General features: G+C 42.6%; 1 protein-coding gene across 3 annotated transcripts in view; it reads left to right on the forward strand.

Moving 5' to 3' along the window:
• The first annotated feature begins 1,162 nt into the window (after positions 1 to 1,162).
• The window catches only part of slc2a9l2 (solute carrier family 2 member 9, like 2), a 137,847-nt gene continuing 117,195 nt past the window's right edge, over positions 1,163 to 21,814 (forward strand). Inside the window, exons 1-3 of one of the 3 annotated variants that reach the window (XM_035425052.1) lie at positions 1,163 to 1,284; positions 11,389 to 11,494; positions 17,524 to 17,625. In XM_035425052.1, the coding sequence (XP_035280943.1) occupies positions 11,408 to 11,494; positions 17,524 to 17,625 (189 nt within the window). In that variant the 5' untranslated portion in view covers positions 1,163 to 1,284; positions 11,389 to 11,407. Of the gene's footprint in view, positions 1,285 to 3,795; positions 4,028 to 9,156; positions 9,447 to 11,388; positions 11,495 to 17,523; positions 17,626 to 21,814 lie in introns of those variants that run through there. The other 2 variants (XM_035425050.1, XM_035425051.1) reach the window with 2 other exon arrangements.

Raw genomic sequence — 21,814 nt, forward strand, 5'->3', positions numbered from 1 at the left:
GTTTTCCTGGCTGCCCTGCCAGAGTCAGGCCCATGTGATTCTTCCTTCCCGCTGGTAGGTGGGAGGGCTTAGTTCAGCCCCTGTGGATTTTGTGATTATGCCTTCATTCAGAAACTGCTCCATGGCCACTTCCTGGTGGCAGGAAATATCTCTGAGCTGTGTTGACAGGCCTTCCCCAGAGAGCCTGGAGTTGTCCGTTTCTATGACTGCATTGAGTGCTAGGTAGACCTTGGTGAGGACTTGTGTCGACCAATGTATTCTGCGCACAGGTTGTGGTGTCAGCATGTATCTCTCGATACGGCATTACCATAATGCAGCGGTACCACTTACTGTGTGCACATGGTGAGATGGGATTGGCTTGTTTATGAATGCTCATGTTGTACTTATGAGGGTGTTGCACAGCGCTTTTGAAGGCTTCATACAATTCTTCCACACACACACATACACACACACACACACACATCTGAGCACATGGAGCACAATATGCACCCTTCATCCCACAGCAGGAAAGATTCTGCCTGTTGTCATGGAGACTGTAACAAAATCTGCAGTAGCTTATCTCAGTGAAGTTAATAGAACAGAAGCATATGGAAAGTTAGCGGTATGGTCGGGAGTACAGAGAAAAAGGCTATAAAAAGCTGTAAAACTGTTCCGCTGTCACAGTATCACACCTGCAGATTGGCTTGCTGCAGTTTCTGTTTGTGCTGGATCAAAAGAAAAGGTAGGGTACCCATATCCAAAATATTATTTCACAGATGCTGGAGCAAAGAAACGAGATGCCTCAAACTGTTTTAAATGCTCCCAAAAATGTCATGGAGAGCAATGTTTCTACCTGAACAGACATCTTTTGCACACACGCACATGCACACAAAGTGTACACATACTCACACACACACACATATCCACACACACACAAAGCGTACACACGCACACATACACACACACACAAAGCGTACACACACACACACACACACACACAAAGCGCACACACAAAGTGTACACACACACACACCCAAAGCATATACATACACGCACACACGCACACATACACACACACACACACAAAGCGTACACACACGCGCGCACACACAGGCAGATGCAGGAAAGTGTGGTGTAGCATACTGCCTGCTCTGTGCTGAGTGCTGAGCAGGGGGGTGGGGGGCAGGGATTTCTCTGCAGGCCGCTTTATTAAATCAAAAAGCCACCAGAGACCTATGGAATGTGTACACGTATGATTTCAGCAGCGTTGCTCAGCTGACTCCAGTGCTGTTTCACATGCTAAAGGTACTGATTGTGTGTGTGTGTGTGTGTGTGTGTGTGTGTTTGTTTGCATGCGCTTACATGTGCTTTAATGTTCACCGCTGAAATTTGATATCCAGGGTTCTTGCACGGTGTGTAGGCTGCTGGCTGCTGTTGGAAAAAAAATACCCCAGAAGAAAGCTGCGGAGAATAACAACAGGATCTTCTCTTTAAAAATGTGCTTTTGCCATCATGTTTTTGTGGTTTATTATCCGTACAAATGATCAACAGATCTGTGTGGTGTGCTGCCTGATTTGTGTCTCTCTGTAAACACCCCTTTATATGAGATTGCATCGAGTTCACTTGGCATATTCACGGCCTGCTTTCGTCCTATTACTGGTGCAGGCAAGCCAGAGTAGCGGTGTTTGTGGCATGAATAACTTTGAAAGGTGCAGAAACGTTTGGGCGTTTCTTGCATTTTCTGCTTATAACAGTTGCATCTGGGGACAGACAGGAACTCCACCAGCAGATCTTAAATCCAAATGGCATTTCTGCTATGGATTGCGGGTGCTGATTACTGAAAACTAATCTCTGCACTAATACTTAATTATGAAATTAAAATAGTCATACAGTGGTTGTTTTCAATTTACTTGTACCATCTAAAATGAAGTTCACGTTACTGTAATCATGTTCAGAAATAGCAGATGACGATGCAGAAGATGAAGGTGATTAAAGTGAAATTAAATTAAAAATGAACTCAAAATTAATGAAATATTGCTATTTAAGGAAGGAGTGGTATTTTTTAAAAATACAATAAAATTCACAATCAAATGAGGTTGTTTGGTAATTTACTTATTTATTAATGAATGAATGAATGTATGAATGAATGAAGATTTCCACAGCCACTGGTACTGCTCTCCTAGCACTTTGTAGCCAGTCAGGATAATACAATTACTCTTGAATATGAATGTAAGTGCGCTGAAGGCTGTTCTGTGCCGTCTCGGTTCCCTGCTTGTGACCCTCTGTTTCGTGAGAGAGCGGGCATTTCGCTCTAGATAAGGGGCTCGGTCTGAATGTGGGATGAAAGCTGATCAGCGGGAAAAATATCCACTTCCCCCTGGAATGTTTTCACAGGACCCTAAGATATTTCACTTGGAGCTGTTAGTTGTTTGAATCTCTTCCTCTTTATTTCACACCGGTCAGCACACTGGAAGGATCATATTCTAAAAAAACGGATCTTTCGCATTTTGGGCTCAACCCCCTGTTGTCAGTTTTGCTTTGCCGAGAGCCGTCCCACAGCCAAGCACGTTTTTGATGTATCAGAACTGTTCTGTATCTTGTTATTAATCCGGCAGTTTTTTAAAATTTATTTTGTATTTTTTAACCTTGCTGGTTTCATTAGCACTCATGGGAGAGAACCTCCCTCTCTGATTTTATAATGCATCAAAGCGATAATTGACACCTGTCATGTGATTCCATCTTTTTCAATATTTATGGATATAGGATCAAATCTGCCTTTTTAAACTGCTCTGATTTATCATTGTTTGGAGGTGTAGAAGATAGCTGGATGGAAAATGATGCACATTTATGTTCTGGACATACCCAAATGCTGCTGGTTCTTTTAAACCAAATTGATTCCTTTTTTCCAAGATGCTTAATTATATATATTAATTATAGTTTCCTTATGGAGCCACAGGTCTTTCTTATTGTCATGTTTGTTCACATCTGAGTTGTGGTCACGTTTTAAAACAAGATAGACGTAAAGACGTTCTCTACAGTGGGTTTTGCAAATGTGTACTAATATGTGCAAAGAAAGACTATGACATTGCACTGTTGTCTCTATGGAGACGAGCCTAGAGCAGCACACATATCTCACCCTCTGTAAGTGGCATCACGGAACCCTGCAGTCAGGGGAACAAGGGCCAACCTGCGTTCTCTTCAGTAGCCAGGAGCTGTAGCTTCAACAGGAGACATTTTATACAACTCAAATAATACTATTTCTCTTGAGCTCTTGTGAGATATCTTAACTAGTGTGTCGCTGTGGCTGCTGCTTTAAAATATGCATTATGTTGCACAGCTGTCCTATTCGGGATTAATCAATAATCATGAAAATCACAAAAAAAAATCACAAAAAAAGTGTCACCTCTTCTCTGTGATTTTGGAATAATTTAGAAATGTTTGTCTCATGGCAATTTAATGTATATATTTATTTGTGTTGGGGTGTTTGTGTGCCCACACATATAGACAAAAATGCGCAAACCTTTTCTGAGCAGTCCAAGGGCGTTTATTTGTGTTTGCTTTTTATGTTCATTCAAATGTCTGTGCACGCAGACATGGTGTTTGTAGCTGTGAGTGTGTGGTTGTGTGTGTAGGTGTGCGCTTGTGCGAGTGTGCGTGCGTTTAGGTGTGTGTGTGTTAGAGTGCATATGTGTGCTTAGGAGTATGTGTGTGCATAGGTATGTGTATGTGCGCGTGCGTTGCTTTGTAAATCATTTGCCATTAGAGCAGTCTCTAGCTGAGGTCCCAGGTCCATCTCCAGCACACGATAGACTTTGTGTGAGTAGAGCGCAGCTCAGCACAGCCTTCTTACCTTGCGCAGAGATCGCCTACTCTAGCACCCGCTCCAGCGCAGAGCTCCCGCGCAGCTCCCACGCAGACAGGTGCAGGCATTCTCTGCCGGTTCCCCCAGCGACTCCTTTCAAAGAGAAGTGGCCGAGGAGCCGGAGTGCGATTGCCCAGCGTGCGTCACAAAACTCTGCCGGCTGGAGTGTGCTCGCACCTTTTGTCTGTGAGTATTGCCCTGTCTGCCCCTCGGCCAGTCGCCTGGAAGCGCTACGCAAACCCATAGTTAGGGAATGGAACACCTGCTGCCTTTGAAGTGGGTCATGGAAATGCTAAGAGGTAAAAGTGCATCTTTAGATTCAAACAGTAACCCTCCTGCCTGTGCTGGTTAACCTTTTAAGGTCTAAGATCATACATATGTGATTAGAATGTTATTAACTGAATGTTTTAATGCTGGGGTTCTAGAACACTAATTTACAATTTTGAAGGAAAAAAAAAAACCTTCCAAAAGCCTGCTATTCAAAGGGTTACAGTAAGTGTTGTCTGGTGGTACTGAGTACAGTGTGGCAGTGTAGCATAGTGGTCAATTAGCAATTATTACTAGGTGATCACAGCCTTGAATCTCAGTTTGAGGCACTGTTTGAACCAAATGTATCCTTTAACAATATTTTTAACTTGCCGTATGTAAGTTTGTGTAAGAACATGTTTGCTCATATTTTTTTTCCAATTTCTTTCACATCTAGAAAGATATCAATAAATTAAAATGTCTAGAAAAAAGATCTGGTCTCTGACTGCCCCAGGCCCTGAAATCAGCCACTCCAAATTTCACCGCACCTTACCGTTCAATTCATTGATTTATTCATTGTCAGGATGTGAAGGAAATTTAACCAGACATGGGTTATGTAAATGGGTTCTTACAACACATTTACATTCTGCACCATTTAATTGCTTTTGTAAATGATTTAATTTGTAATGAAAATTAATGATGAGTAAAAAGCAAAAATTAAAAGAGTTATGAAAGTTGTTAGATGTTAGATGAAAGCTGTTTGTTACAGCAGTGAACATAGCGCTCAAGAATGCTGATTAGTTGAGGCTCTGACTCTGAAAGAGGTTTTGACCTACTGTGCTCCTGACCTTCGCTGTGCGACCCACTTTGGAAGTGTAAGGATTCTCACCGTATCCTAGACAACCCTGACAGCAGTGTCTGGCAGAGAGCACGCACTCCCAACTGCATCTAGAGCCCTACGCTCAGGTGTACCAGCACAAGGGGATGATACTAAAGCAGAGAACTTAACCAAGCGCAAAGCATTCTGGGAGTCCCAGACTCCCATCACAAGTTGAGATTGCAGTTGTGGCCTGGGGAGGGGAGGGGGGGGGGGGGGGGGGGAATTATGCACGCAGGCCAGGAGGGGAGAAAGCGATCACGGACCGGCGGAGGGGATGTTTCAGTCGCGGGCTGGGAGGGTGGATGCTGTGATTGGGAACCCCTTACAGTCCCTTTGCAAACCCCCTGTTGAAAACGCAGGTTCTGAAGAACATCGTGTGCTGTCGCTCGTGCCTTGGAACAGCAGGTGTTCGGATGCTCTAATTCTGGATACGTTCTTTGTTGTTCTATTTCTTTCGAGCGGTTTGATTATTCCGTTATGGTTTCGCCGACTTGTGACGACAAGAGGTTCATTTTGTGCTTTCAACCGTTGCAGAAAAAAGCGCGCTTTTATTGATGCCATGGAGAAAGCTTCAGAAATACCTTCAGGGGCATATTTAAGGCTTTTTTTTTCATGATGCAGCTTTATTTCACTTTCAAGAAAGGAAAATGTGAAAAGGGGTTTTTAAATTCTGGAGTCTGAAGTGACTGCTCTCGCGTCCATCTCCTGCCCTCCAAATGGATTCCTTTCTCAGAGGAATGCCTTTTTATGCAAAGCTTTGTTGTTTGTTTGCCTTTTACCAAGGGCGATGAATGCGTGTTTTCTTATCGACAGTTATGTCTTGAAACAGCCTTGGAGGTTACTTTAATGTTATAAGGTAGGAAGTACTCTTCCCCTCTGTCACTCTCGATGAGACATCTCACAGCTGTCTCAGGCTAAAACGTCTGAACCAGACAAAAAGTTCAGGCTGAAAACATACATATTTATAGATTTATAAATATTATTTGAAAATATTTTGCTTTTTCCTGCTTTATATCCCCAAGGTGGAATGCCATATCTATCAGCTCTGCTGTTATAAATTTTGGAGAGCACAGATAAGTGCTCATCTGAACCATGTGGTCGCCTCTGAAACGTGGCAGGGCTGCTTCTTATAGAGAGTAGAGTAAAGTAAAGCTTTAATGTCCCCGAGTGGCAATTTGGCTTGCAAACAGCAGTCAATAATAAGTAAAAATGGAATCCATACAATATATACATACAATAAAAACATACGTACACACATAAACACAAGTACACAGTTAGCACCAACGTCATTGTTGTCGTTGTCACTTGTCACCAGCACCATCAGAAGAAGCAGCAAGAAAGAAAGAAAAATGGGGGGGTCGAGGGGTGGAGGCACCGTATCACATCCACAGATAGTCACAGTCCCATTTTGTTTAAAAAGCCAATAGCTGATGGAATAAAAGACCTCATATATTTGTTAGTGTCACCTCTAGGGGGGTAAAACCTCAGTGAGCAAATTAAACTCACTGTGTGAAGGGTGCTGGGAGTCCAATAAGATGACCTGAGCTTTCTGTGTGGCTCTGACTTGGTACAGGTGGTATGGTGCTGCAGTTTGCTAGCTGCCCTTGTACAAACATGGCTTGGGGGAAGAGGTTTTGTGCGCAGGTTAACAGGTGGACTTGCAGCCACCTGGTCGACCAGTGGGTGTCACTGGTGCGCTAGGAGTCCCGATCATCCCGACCGAGCAAAACCCACACGTCCCATTGGCCAGAAAACTTGCAGGCCTCCACTCGGTTGGCTCCAGCATCACACTCACCTCTAGCTTTGACATTGACACGGTCCATATTTGATACCAGACCGTGGGGGCCCGTCCATGCACTACAACAGTGCCTTGACAGAATTAGTGACCTCAGCAGCCCTAATCCATAAATATTTATTGCCATATTTATGTAATCACCAGTGTCTGATGATCTCTTGATCTTCAACCGTGTCATGCTTCTACTTTTACAGTGTGTTCCTTCTACCCACTCATTCTCTTTCCACCCACACACCTGTACTCAACTTGGCACCGATGAACTGAATCAGGTGTCCAATTCTCTCCACGTATTTCATGAATGAAGCACTTTGGCAATGGATTAGATCTGGCAGGTCTTGTATCACAGAACTCTTCAGATTCTCCTGTACGGGTGTACTTTGCGAAGGCCATTTCAGCCTTACACGGCAAGTCCGCTTGCAGAGAAGTTGAGTGCAGAATAACCTTTGACCTTTGTCGCAGGGCTCCACCATTCTCTCAGCAAATAGCCCCACCCCCTGAATGGACACGTGGCACAGAGATGCGCACAGGGTGTGGACCAGTTTGAGTTGTGACATTCTTTAGCGCTGTGCATCACAAAAGGTCTGTCCTATCTAATCCTGTATGGCTCAAGCCACAGGAGAGCCATGTGTTTGTAGGGCTGAACTGGGTACACTTGTCATGTAATGAAGGGGTTGCGGGTTCAAATCCCCATTGGGGAATTTGCAAGACTCTGCCTTCATGCCCTAATCTTTCATTCAGTAGGCTCCATATTGCATCATTAAAGCACAGCACAGTCCTAACCTGGCGCAGGCCATTAAAGTATGATTCGATGAACTTTATTGTGTGATAATATATGATGTTATGCAACTGCAATTATCTCCAGTGCAGCCAGTAAAAATTCCTAGACTTTTAAAGGTACAGCCGCAATTTTCAAATACTGGGAAATATTCTCATTTTTCATCAATAAACAATAAGGGAGATGCATTTCAATTCATTTGAAACCTGAGAGCCTCACATATCAGAAGTATTTCAATTCATTAGATATTAGAGAACATCAATACTGAAATAATTTAACCTCATTTTTTGTCTGTAGTTCTTACCATAGTGAAACTCAAGCTCTTTCTTTTAAAGATAAATAATGATTGCTTTCAACATTCTGCATTTGCCCTTTCATTTTATGGAAGAAAGTTAGTTCATCACAGCGCATTACTGTCTCTTGCTTGACTCATCATCTCAGCTGCCCTTGGTGAATGTAATGAGGAAAAAATTAAGCTCCATTTTTATTATTATTACAAAATATATTTTCGTGCCACTGAATCCATTTGGTCTTCTGCATGTATACTCAAAAATAAATGGCAAAAACAATGAGAATGGACCAGCATATCACTTCTTATAGTGATGATAAGACGGCACCGAAAATGAAAGGTTATTACGACTTTGTTTATCTTTGCTTTTCTGCTGTTGGCATAAAGTTTCCTACCGATGATATATCTGACACTTGCTCTTGAGCTTGGAAATCCTAGTTCGGTCTGAGGTATGATATGTAAATATATTGATTCTCTGTGCATGCACGTGTCTCTTATCTTTAGAAGCCTTCGAAGCAGAGTACCAGCTATCCGATTAAACCCATAGATATTTGATATCCAACAGTAAACTGTTTGAGTTGCCGGGTGTAAATCAATAATGTGGTGAGTCAAATTATGTGTGCTTATGTGTTTGTGCTTGTGTAATGAAAGTGTGCACGAGCATGTGTGTATGCACATGTGACTGTGTCTGTATGTTTGAGTATGTTAGACTATGAGGTCGTTCCCTGCACTTGGTACTGTACTTCCCTCTAGGGTTTTTCACACGTGTTCCTGGTTATGGTTATACAATTTGTTGTACGTCGCTCTGGATAAGGGCGTCTGCCAAATGCCTGTAAAGTAATGTAACGTAATGTACGTGCACGTGCATGCCTGTTCGTATGAGTGTGTGTGCGTGACACCATCTGTAGTAGTACCACTCTCGGTCCATTACATTACATTACATTACAGGCATTTAGCAGACGCTCTTATCCAGAGCGACTTACACAACTTTTACATAGCATTTTACATTGTATCCATTTATACAGCTGGATATATACTGAAGCAATTTCGGTTAAGTACCTTGCTCAAGGGTACAACGGCAGTGTCCTACCCGGGAATCGAACCTACGACCTTTCGGTTACAAGCCCTGTTCCTTACCAACTGTGCTACACTCCGTCCTAGTCCAGCGCCATTTTGTCAGGCTCGTGTAACCTTAGCGCTTGTGTTAGAGTTGAATGACTGCCAGATGAAACGTGGGGAACAGTAAAGTTTACATTCATGCAGACGAATCAAGGCCGTCCGCCTCAGCACACGCCAACTGAGCTTTGCACGCAATCAGGGAAACGCTGGCGCACAGATCACAGCAAGTTCAGTGAACATAGCAGTTAAAACTGAAACAAAACCAAAAAATCAGACCCGGGCCCTGTTTCACGAAACAGGATTACTGAGTTAGCTGGATAACTGCACTGAGTAAAACCTGGTAGCCTCCCAAATCTGGAACATGGACTTAAGTAATTTGAGCTGTTCCGGGTTTTACCCCGCACAGTTAGCCTAGGAACAGGGGACTGCAGGCATTTCTACTGGCAGATCACATCGTTCAGCCCCTTCTCGGCTTTCCACTTCCCCTGCTGCCTCAAGAGTGTAAGTATAGAGCAGCGTGCTTTTACTGCTTCTCACAGGGGCTGAAATCTGTTTAAAAATAGTGTGTACAGGAGGTGTGGTGACACTGTGCAGACACTGTGTAGACCAGGATGAGTCACAACTTCTGATGCAGTTTATTATCCTTCTCATTAATCAAGGAGCCAGAAATGTAACTATGGTGGGTTACATTTGCCCCAGAGGGGCAAGAGACTTCAGTCCTTTCTAACATTTTCAACGCACTGTTACTATCCCATTTTTTCAGTCATCAGGTATTCACTAAGTTCTTCATAGCATGTGTTAATAGCAACTACATAAGAAATTATATTACCTCCCTGCAAGCTAACTGGTTTTCTTCATCCTTATCATGTCTTCTCTTCATTTTCTTCTGTTTTGACGCTGGCTGTCGACAGTAGCGTACTGATTGAGTTTTTCTATACAAACACAGGACAAGTACAATGTGCATGATTGACACTGGGGGAACTTATTTTGGAAAAACACAAAGAACCCACAGGTCAAAGGCACCAGACTCAAACATAAGCAGACAACAAAAATAGAATATAAAATAAAAAATAGAAGTTCATTAAACATATTGGTTCATTTTTGTTCTTGAGAATTGTGATATATTACATATTAGTTCTTATTTAAGTGTAATGTGATATAATGTTATGTTATATGAAGAGTAACACTAATGTTAATATTATAGTATTATATAACACATATAATATTACACATTATATTATTTTGTGTTATTCTGAAGGTCCTAAAGAGGACACTTTGCACATTCATATCAAGTTTTGTAGAGATATCAAAATAATTCAGAAGGTACATAACTGTAAGAAAACTGCCTTTTCATTTTGTAATCTCATTAATATTTCAGTCTCCATATTCAGTTCGGGAAACTAATTGAAATTGAAATGTCCTGAACGGACTGAATTGAAATAGAATTTACCCCTCAAACATCCATCAGGTGGCTGGGAATTGATATATTCATTTATTCATTAGATTTTAGGAATTTAGTAAACACTTTTATCCAAAGCAACTTTATTTCATATCAAATCTGTTTATACAGCACTGAAGAAATTCACGTTGAGTACCTTGTTCAACGGCATTGACCCACCTGGGAAACAGATGTGGTTCCCTAACATTATGCTACATTGCTACCCAATCATATCAATGTAATGCTGTTTCTTGCATGTCTCTTCATATTGTTTTATATGTAAGTACAATTCATGCAAAAGTTGGAGAGTAACTGCATTACGGTAATGACTAAAACAAACCACTAGATGGCAGACTATGGACACCCCATTTGATTGACAGGCAAACTAAAACGAGAGAGCGCTGTATGTCATGAATCCTGTTGATACGGCCATTTTTGTGTTGGTTTTTCTATTCACATGCTTGCTTGCTACTAAAACATCAAAACATACTGCAGACTTCCAGCGGACCAGTCACTGCTCTTTCCCACACTGCAGACTGCCAGTGAAGCAGTCACTGCTCTTTCCCACACTGCAGACTGCCAGTGGAGCAGTCACTGCTCTTGTGCACACTATTGTCTGCTAGTGCAGCAGTCTACAGCTGTTACTGCCACTGCACAGGACAGACATAGTCACGGGTAAAATATGTTCATCACAAAAAAGCTTCCCACTGACAGTCATTAAAAGACAACTGGAAAAGTAGCCACACATAAGTTGTGAACATTCTAAGCCCCTGGTGAACATTCATTCTGCAGAACCACCCCACCTCATGCCCAACCATTTTTTTTCTAATCAGCTGTCCATTCACCACTTCAGAATTTTGTTTGGGTATTTTTTTATATTTTAAAGAATTTACAGACTTCTGTCGCCTGCATAGCACATAGCTACATGCTAGCCCCCAAACATGCACCCTAATGCTCACTGTTTGTGGTTGAGACACTGAAAGTTGCATTTCATTTTGATTCCAGCGTTCCGACACTGTGAAAGATGGTAGAAGATGGGTCTGAGAACACCCACACTAAGGCTGCAACGGAGGCTAATGGAGCCAGCCCAGCTCAGACACAGCCTAAGAAGGTAAGGACATCTCTGTGCTTTTGTTCCACCCATTACACTACAGCTAATTTGGAGCAATTCTGAGCTGTAGAGAGTGGGGACTGACTGCTGGCGAGTGTGCTGGAGTTAATCACAGACATTGCTCTGTGGTGATTCTAAGAGCCCTTGACTCAGGGCACGCCTTGTCTTTGAGGAAGGGAGCATTGCTGTGTTCGCTGGGTCACCTGACGTCACTCTTTTCAGTGAGCAGAAAAAAATTAACGCATGCATATCTTCAAAGGAAAAGCCAACAAAAAACAACCTTAAGGTTATGTGCTAGCCAGCGCCTTCAACACCACAAACCACACTGATATTTACGTGATGAAAAAAACAATTGTGTTATGCAGAAAATGTGTTCTGACTTTGAAGTTGACAAACATTATTGTAATACTCAAATGTGACTTTGTTTCTCAGCATGCAGAGCACAGTAAAATATTCAGTGTTCACTCAGCTGTGACAGTGCTTATCAGTTATTTATGAGTCCAATAAGGATAACATCAGAGAAAAATGTACGCTATCAGCGCCGATATGACACTAAACATGTCGCTGTGAGGGAATGCATTATCTGTTAACCTCTCACGGATGGAATTTTTCTGGCCACAGCCTCCAAATATAAAGACGTGTCTGTCATCTGTGTGCTTTCCTCACTGCCGCGCCCGATGCTTTATTTAAGAGGAGCGCAGTAATTCGCAGACAGAAACACGGGCGGCGAGGGAGAAGCTGGAGCCCCTGTTTAGGATCCTCTCTCGCGGGCTCGGTTAAATGAAGAGCCTAACCCTAAATGACAGTCCGTCGGGAGCTCTCTGCCCCCCGGGCCGGCTCGGGCCGCCTCGCGACCTCGGCGGAGGACACAAGCGCGTAGCGTGTCTGACCGAATGTTTGCTCAGTCAGACGCATGACTGGCTGTCTGCGGTGGGTCACACAACAGGCTCAGCACGGATGCCGCCCTTTCACGAGCATGCAGCTGTTACTGTCATTGTACAAGCAGACAGCTGTTACTGTTATTACATGTACAACTGGTACTGTCATTACAGAGACACACAACCGTTACTGTCATTACACAAACATACAACTGTCAGTGTCATTACACAAATATACAACTGTTAGTGTTATTGCACAAAAAACTGTTACTATCATTACAAAAACTGTTACTGTCCTCACGCCCACATGCAACATATTGTCATTACACAAACACACAACCGTTACTGTCATTGCACAAACAAACAACTGTTACTATCATTACACAAGCATACAACTGTTACATCATAACACTGTTACTATCATTACACAAACACTGAAGTGTTACTAGCATTGCACAAGCATACTACTGTTACTTTCATTACAAAAGCATAACTACACTACTCTTTGCTGCCCAAACTGCTTTACTTTGACCCTAATAGTGGAAGCGTATTCATTCAAAAAATCCATGGTTTGTTACTAAAAATGCGTCTCTGCTACAGCCTATGTGACCTCTACTATGTAGAGGGTCATTTTTATTAGTTACATTGCCAATACCTTCAATAGAGTTTCTTAAATTTTCTCCTCATTCAGCCCATTCTATAGAGCTTTGTTCCATTTCAATCCATTCAAAGTTATGAACAGTAAGAGCAGTAATTTGCATTTGCAAGGAGGTTTGATCATTTTATCTGCCTCATGTTTTCTCCTTTTAATGAATTTTGAGCCATTCTCTCTTAGTTCAAGGGGAGGCATGTCTGTCTGCCACAATGACAAATCACCAGGTCATAGCGACTGGATGATTCATGTGCAGGTACAGAATGGGGAGTTGATACTGTCCTTTGGCAACTGTAAGTCCCCCGGTCACCTAAGACACCTTTAACAAAAGCGTAATTATGTATGTGTGGGCATATGGGATTTTATGTGTGTGTGTGCGTGGATATGTGTGTGTGTGTGCGCGTGTGCGTGCATGCGTGCGTGTGTGCACCCATGCATGTTAGGGTTTGTCTGTTTTTGTATTCTGAATGAAGGGGGTATTCAGATTAACGGACAACAGCGGTATCAGCTCATCTAACTCAGTTAGCTTTAATGTCCTCTGCCCTGAAGCCAGCCTTGTGGCCCTCAGTGGTGTGACATCATTACTCTGATGGTCATTGCAATTCACCCCATCCTGGCCCTCATGATTCATTCCCAAAATAGGCCAGCTCTAGCAGACTGACCTCACCCCACCCACATACATATTTTAGCACATCTACACTTCTGCTAAAGTTCATAGCTAAAATAGTAATAAAAAATTATAATAAATAAATCAATATAGGCATATAACAAATAAATAAATGAGACTACCATAATTTAAGTTTAGGATTCAATGTTCCATAAAAAGGTCTGTATTATGTCATCATTTTCAAAGTTTTAATCTTCTAATTGTTCTGAATGATCTCTTAATATGCATCTATGATAAATCTTTGGAATGTTGCCCTCTACATGCTAGCTCTATCTTTAAAAAAACAATTAAGGGAAAAAATCCTTAAAAAAAAAAGATCCCTATCAGGCAAAATAAAGTGTGTCCTGGTAAAGAATAATATGAAAGCTGGATTTTCACCTGGTGTAAGTTCAGAGATTGAGTGTGTTTCTCCCTGACAAGTGACAGGTGTAGCAATATTCAAATGGCAAAAAAAAACGAAAAAAAAAAAACATTTTTGTCTGGTTTAGGCTGTGCAGCTGTCAGCGGATGAAAGACTTAACAGATGAGCAGCGTTGAATGTTGATAAGCATCAGCCGATCTGCGTGCCGGCATTCCATATACCTCAGAGGAATGTGCCAGTGAAAGGCATGCTGGAGTCCTAATGAGAAATATCTCCAAATGACATCATGTTAGGTGAATGGATGCGCAATGACAGCGACAACCTGTAATCACATACGATAGCCTATCAAAAAGGTTTCTGCACCGCGCATGCAATATTCACGATATTTAGTTATGATGATATACGGAGGTTTTAAAAGCTCAGAGCTCTTTTACTGAGTGTAGATTTGCTGTCACGCTCTGGATGTGAGTTGACTGCTTCACTTTTTTTACGTGTATTGGCTGTTGCATTCTTTACGTACAATCCATTTACACAACTGGATGTATACTGAAGCAATTCAGTTTAAGTACTTTGCTCAAGAGTACAACAGCAGTGCTTCATCTGAACTCACAACCTCAGGATTACAAGCCCAGGTCCCAAACCATCATACGCAGAGCCGTCCCTCCCACCGGGCAGATCAGGCAGTGCACCCAGGGCCCCGCCTTCTCACCTTCCTTTCAAATGTTTTTCCAAGCAGAAGAATCAATAGATTCCAAAGTTTTGGAGAGGCCCCCATATTATTTTTTTCCCTACGGCCCCCAAAAGTATAGAGACGACTCTGATTATACAACACTGCTATCCCAACTCTACATCACTCTCAGAAACAACAATGTGATGAATTGCACAAATGAATCATAGGATTGTCTGCGCAGAAGGAGGAGTATGAAGAGGGCTCTGCAGGGCTGTTTGCTTTCCTCTCCATAAAGCCTTGGTTATAAATGAATGTGTTTTCCTCACAGATGCCAGTCTGCATTAAGGGGACATTATGGATGCTTGTAATCAGCAAAGTGTGCAAATGGCTATTGTGCTCCAGCTGGTTAGAGGCAGCGAGAGGACTAAAAGCCCTCTCTCATTTACCACCTCTATCTATCCGACATTCATGTTTCATCCTCCTCTTCCTCCCTTCTTTATCTCTCCATCTTTCCATCCCACTCGCCCTCCATGCTCCTTTCCCGCCATCCACCCTATCTGTTTCTCCAGTCCACATGGGCAGGTATAAGAGAGTTTTCACTACCGAGTATTGATTCTAGGCTTTTCATTGCCTTTGTAGTCTCTTATTGGCTTTTGTCGACATGAGGACCAGCTTTATGCCAATGAAAGTCAAGGAAGCTATTATGAGACTGAGAAATAAGAACAAAACAGCCAGCAACTTAGACAAAACCTTAGGCTTTCCAAAATCAACTGTAGAAGAAAAAAAGCACTGTTGAGATTGTTAATCACAAAGGGCCTGGTAGGCTAAGTAAAATCTCTACAAGCACCTGTCTGACAGATCCTAAACACTCTTCAGGAGAAAGGTGTGGATATATCAGTGGCTACTGCCTGCAGCAGAATTCACAAACAGAACTGGAGATGCTACACTGCAAGATGCAAGCCACTAGTTAACAGCAAAAACAGGATAGCCAGGTTACAGTTTGCTAAGAAGTACCTAAAAGAGCCTGCCTAGTTCTGGAAGGGTCTTGTGGACAGATGAGACCACGCTGACTTGTATCAGAATGATGGCAACAACAAAATGTGGAGACCAAATGGAACTGTCCAAGATCCAAAGCACCCCCTTCATCTGTAAAATATGATGATGTATGTGTTATGGCTTGGGCATGTATGGCTACTTATAGGTACTGGCTTGTCGTTTTTGACGACGTAACTGCTGACAGCAGCAGCAGAATGATTTTTGAAGTGTACAGAAGAATCTTATCTCCTCAAGTTCAAGCAAATGCCTCCAAACTCATTGGTTTGAGCATGATCCGACAGTAATTGTGATGCCCTGAAATGGGGGGCTATTTATATAAAGTGCTGTAACTTCTACATAGGGAAACCAAAGTGTATAAAAATACCCTTAAATATACTCTGAGAACATGAACGTTAACTACATGCAAATTGTTTGATGGTAAATAAAAATTGTGGAGTACAGACCCAAATCAAGAAAACGTTACTTTGTCCCAAACATTATGGAGCTATATATATTGTTATACCTAACATGTCTCACAGTTCGCTTGCATTCAGACTGACAGATGTAAACATGTGGTTCACACTATTAAAAAAAAAACACGTTTCTTCCTATTTCTTGATGTAAGTCATGTATTCTTTTTTTTTCCTGAAGCGGTTCTTTCCCACAGAAATGTATTCCATTAAAGGCTTGGATCAGAGATCATCTCTCTGTGACCTCATTGCGATTGCGGCCACATGTTGGCTTGTCTGTGAGCCTGCAGGGTAGCTGCTGGTCCAGCAAGGGGGTGGGTTTGGAAGCATTTGTGTAATCTGACATGCTCCATCTTCATGAGGACGCCACCAGGCCTCCTGAACGGCTGATTTCCATCGCAGACACAGATGTTTCTCTCATGAAAAGCCTCCCGGCCTATCAGGACTTCAGTTGCCCTCCTTCCTCAGACAAACAGGAACTGCATTCAACAGGGCAAACTCACCAACATTAGCATTAGCAAACAAATTCACTTTTTTACCGTAACATTAGCTAACATTTGCTAGCATTCTAGAAAAAGTTGTGTGCAGCAAACAGAAATAGCTGCCAAAAGGGGAGGACCTCTAGGGAGTATAGTTGATAAGCATGTGCCTGTGACAATTCATTTTAATAAAAGTATCAATCAATTAAAAATACACCGGTAAAGCACAGTAAAAATCAATCTTTTTCTCATCATGCCAATGTTGGGGCTGATTCCAATTGCTTATTTTAACCGTACTTGTCTCCTTGGTCCTCAACTGACCCTGAAATCGAGGTCTGGCATTTTTAACCTGTTAAATGCTCCTTGAAAGAGCTGGGAGCGAGGAGTCAGGGGGCTCGTAATGGATGCTTGATCAAGGAAACACGAGTGCATCCTTTGTGGAAGTATTCTTTTCCTGTATGTGTGACCTGTGGATCCACTTCTCCCCATCTGCAACTTCTGTAATTGGTGTGCCTTCCAACTGATGCTTGAAAGACCAAGGGGATTCCATTTGCCTAATACACGTTTCCACAATTCCTCTATCTTTGTATGCTTTTCTTGCATCCTTTCCTTGCATCCTCCATTGGGTGAAACTTATGAGCGAGGAAAGGACATGAGGAAAGGACGCAAGGAGTGAAAATAAATGATTGGAATGAGCCCCTGGGATTTGAACCCATGACCCCACCTCTAGATGGGCCCATCGCTGTATGGTCTGTTGGTCTGTAACCATGTTGATGTCCCATTGGAGCTGATCTCGTTGTTTTTGTTCTCTCCTCAGCTGAGGCTCAGTCCCAGTCTGGTGTGTGCTGCTTTCTTCAGTGCGCTGGGCTCCTCCTACCTCTATGGCTACAACCTGTCAGTGGTCAACGCGCCTGCTGTGGTGAATACCTTCCCCTGTCCTTCACAAACTCCAAGTATCATTGACTCATGACTGCCAATGACTGCTGCATCAGTTTAGCCTCCTTTGGTAGTTGTGTGTATTAATGCCGTAGAAAGAATTAGCTACTACATTTGGATCCCCACAGGAAAGGAGCTGATTGGCAACTACATCCTGGTTCCTTGTATAAAAAGAAGGGGATGTGTTCCCCACAGTGAGTCAACCAAATATATTGTGACTCCATGAATTAGAATTATTCCATCTGCAGCTCTCTTTGGCTCACAATATGGTCATTCGCCTGTGACATGGCTCTCAGAATAATTTGTACAAATGACTGGAGAAAAGATAGACACGGCACATGCTATGTTATGTAAACATATTTTTTCAAATTATTACAATTCAAGTTTCATTCCGTGTCTCATTGCACTCGTTGTTGACCCACTAGGGTAATGACATACATGTAATGTTCTCTGGTTTCTAAATTGATATTACATGCCCTGCTGGGAAGCGAGATGACCGTGGGCACTCATTGTATTATAATAGCTGTTTAATGATGCTTGAAGCTTTGAGTTAGGTAAGAGAGTGTGGGCCTTTCAAGAATGTGTCTGTGAGCTCTTTGAAGGGCAGAAGAGGAGAAATAGGTTGATCTCCAGAGCACTAGCATCAAATTAGGCTTGTTGATTATGCATGAAAATTCTAACATAATTAAGCAATATCACATCAGAGGAAGTGCTGTTAAACTGTATATCAGCGAGGCTGTGATTTAGTTATAGATAATCACAGTTGTGTTGATGTACATTACAGCAGCACAACCTCAAGTGCACTTTTATAAAAGAGTTCTACTAGCCTGTAATTCTACTAGCCTATAAACTAAGTAGTGATTGAGACAACAGATTATGACTTAGTCATTTATTAGGCTCTGCCAACAAATATAGATCCTTCAGATTTTTTCCAACAAGGTATGAATTTGAATGTAAATAAAACAGTGACATGTCAATAGTAAAAAATTCCATTGCTGTTGTGCCGTATATCAGCACTCATGGAATGCCTCTTGTCCAGTCAAATTACTCAACCAGTGCTAACTGTTGTATAAAAATAAATATAGACAAGAACAGGCCATTCAGCCCATCAATGATAGTCAGTTACCTAGCCTGGAGAGTAATCGAGCATTGTGTAGTGCCTTGAATTGAACAATCTGAGGGTCTTTAGACAACCTGTCTGGCTGTCCCACACAATGACAGCTGTCTGAAAAGCCAAACTTCATGATATCCTTGCTGAATTTAAATTGAATTCATTTTCACATATGCCCCAGAGAGAAGGGGGCTAGTGTTTGCCTATTTTTTTAATCATACGCTGGCCCTCTCTGTGGCATTTCTGGGGATGTTATTACCCCCATTTCTGACTGAAATTGTCCCCAGGTCCCCACCTATTCTGTCTGGCTGTTCTGCCACGCTGACTAATTAAGGCATGCTCTTGTTTGCCTATAAATAGAATCCTTGAGAATATTGATTGCTCTGCTATACCATAAGCACCATAAAGCAAAAAAGTTGTTCCTTGCGCTCTGGGGAAAGGCATGCATAAAATGAGCGCGGTGGTCTTACATTGTACATTGAAGCTATCGTTTTTGGCAAGGGGACTCCCTCTTCTCCTCAGAACCCCCCACCCCCCTGCCCCCACAGCCTGACAGAGCCCCTTGTTTCCACAGCAGCATCACTCCACAGTGTTTAATTAGATCCTGGAACACATTTGGGCTTCAGTCCAGCTCTGTGAGTGCTGGAGTAGAGGCTTTGCCAACCTTTCCTGAAATTCGCCTTACCCCCTGACCCCATCTTTGGCATCCTCGCACTGATCATGGCAGGCCGCGTGCCTGGCACAGCAACAGGGCACACCTTTAATATCAGGCGATTGCTGTGATCTGAAGCTTTTCCTTAAACTTCACATGTCACTGTCACTTCGTATGAAGTGTAACTTCCAAAGTGAAGGATTTCATGGGCAAGAAAGACACAATAAAATACTTTATATACACTTTATAAATTAGCAGTAAGGAAATGCTGTGCCTTATGATGGCTCATATATGTATTGCAATATTACGTTTTCACTTTTATTTTTACACTTCTTATGCACTCTAGCTGTCAACGTAGGCACTAATGATCACTTTATGGAGCAACAGTACCACATATATTTGTACTTTATAAATGATTAATAAGGCTATCATATCACAGTTCAGCTCAAATTTGACACATTCAATAAGTTTGTATTCTGGAGTTACTGGGGCTGACTCCTCCCTTGGGTTCTAGTTCATTCTAATCATTGCAGTGCAGGTCCAGGACTGTGAAATATCTGCACCAGCTTATGTCAGAAAAATTAGCAGAGACTTGCAATGTCCCTGATATTCCATTGCCGTGAGCTTGGGGCATGAGTCATACCTAGATACTGGTTTTAAATCAAGGTGTTCCAAAGCCCAGCTGTGTATTTTTAAGGATGAAGTGCCATGAAAAAGGTACCTTGCTTATGCAAAGAACTCAAGATTCGGTCTGGTGTGACAGCATTGTGAAGACAGATTATACATAATGACATAGACTATGGGTTATGGATCCTGTAATTGCGTGCCACAGTGTCCTCTCCAATGGATTCACTCATATTTACGAACTGCGTCACGCCGACTGTGTAAAAAAAGGATAAGCTACACTCAGCTGAATCCCGGTTTATTATTTGACCGTGTGTGAGACCAACGGTAGTGAAATATCTGTGCAAAATTGAAAACTGTGAGAGGACACCGCTACTTTAGAGGCAGTATTGGGGTCATTTCAGCTCTGACATTTCACACTGTTCGCTTCACCCAGAGGCCCGCTCTGTGAAATAGGTCATTTTGGTGCGAGATGGTCTTTCAGGTGGTGCTTAATTTCCCTTGTGTAATAACAATAGGAAACACTCAAACACTGAATAATGTGAGGAGGAGAATGGGGAGATTGGAGGATGGAGGAGAGCAGGGAAGTGTAAACAGGCTGCCCTATAATTTACACAGAAATTCTATTTAAATGGTTCAACAGAAATGATAATTAAAACTCAAGTATAAACGGTGATAATGTGCACGCCATGTCATGGTGACATTTAGTCCACCATTTTCTCACTTTTTCATTTTGTCAAGCCAAGTCGCAGACCCAGAAGATGAAGTCCCCGACCCCTACAATGGCTCCACGTGCCCCATGTGCTTTGAATGGCACTAGTGTCCTTTTGAAACAATTTTATGGTGGCACCCCATCCAAATACTCTCATGGGTGCTTGATATTTTCACCAGTACATGATAAGACTTCTAATACCCCCCTCCCTGCCCCCAAAACATTTCATTTAATCTGTGGAACTATGGCATTGAACAGCAGCAGAGAATCATTAAAAATGATTTGGTTCTTTTTCTCAAAACTGCTAAAGCCAATGGGTCACCCAGCTGTGTCCTGCATATCCCATAAGTCCATGTCCCATAATGCAGTGTGGTGGGAGTGTGTGAGGTGAGAGTGCTCTGGTAACCGGGAGGTCTCCAGTGACAGGCTGAGTGGCGCTGGCTTACGGGCTGTCTCCTGGCTAATGTAGGTCACATCCCCAGCGGACACACACACACACACACACACACACCAGCTCCAGACATGTACACATGTACAAACACACAAGACAAACAAGATGTACACACAACCATGCATACAAACAAACCACACACAGACACAGACACACCACATACAGACACACACACCACACACACACACACGCACACACACACATGCGCACGCACACACATACACACACACACACACACAGACACTAACACATAGACACACGCACACACACGCTGACACTCAGACACACACCCATACGGACAGACACTCACACAGAAACTCACGCAGACAGACACACCCACACACACAGGGCAGGGATCAGCTCAGAGCCATGAAGCAGAGAGAGACAGACGGATGCAGACAGACAGGCAGTGGAGCGTGGAGAGAGTGGAGCGGGCGTTTGAGGGCAGCCAAAATCTGTTGAATTAGTTCCCTGTTCACCCGCTCAACGTCTGGGCTTCTACACAAATAGAAAGGATTTCACCCCATCAATTTCTTACCTCCCCCATTCAAATCTCAATTTGGTTGCAAGGGGTAGATATTTCTGCATTGTGCTACATTGATCTGTCATTCTCAGATTAGGG

The sequence above is a fragment of the Anguilla anguilla genome, chromosome 7, assembly GCF_013347855.1.
Source record: "Anguilla anguilla isolate fAngAng1 chromosome 7, fAngAng1.pri, whole genome shotgun sequence".
Lineage (NCBI taxonomy): Eukaryota > Metazoa > Chordata > Actinopteri > Anguilliformes > Anguillidae > Anguilla > Anguilla anguilla.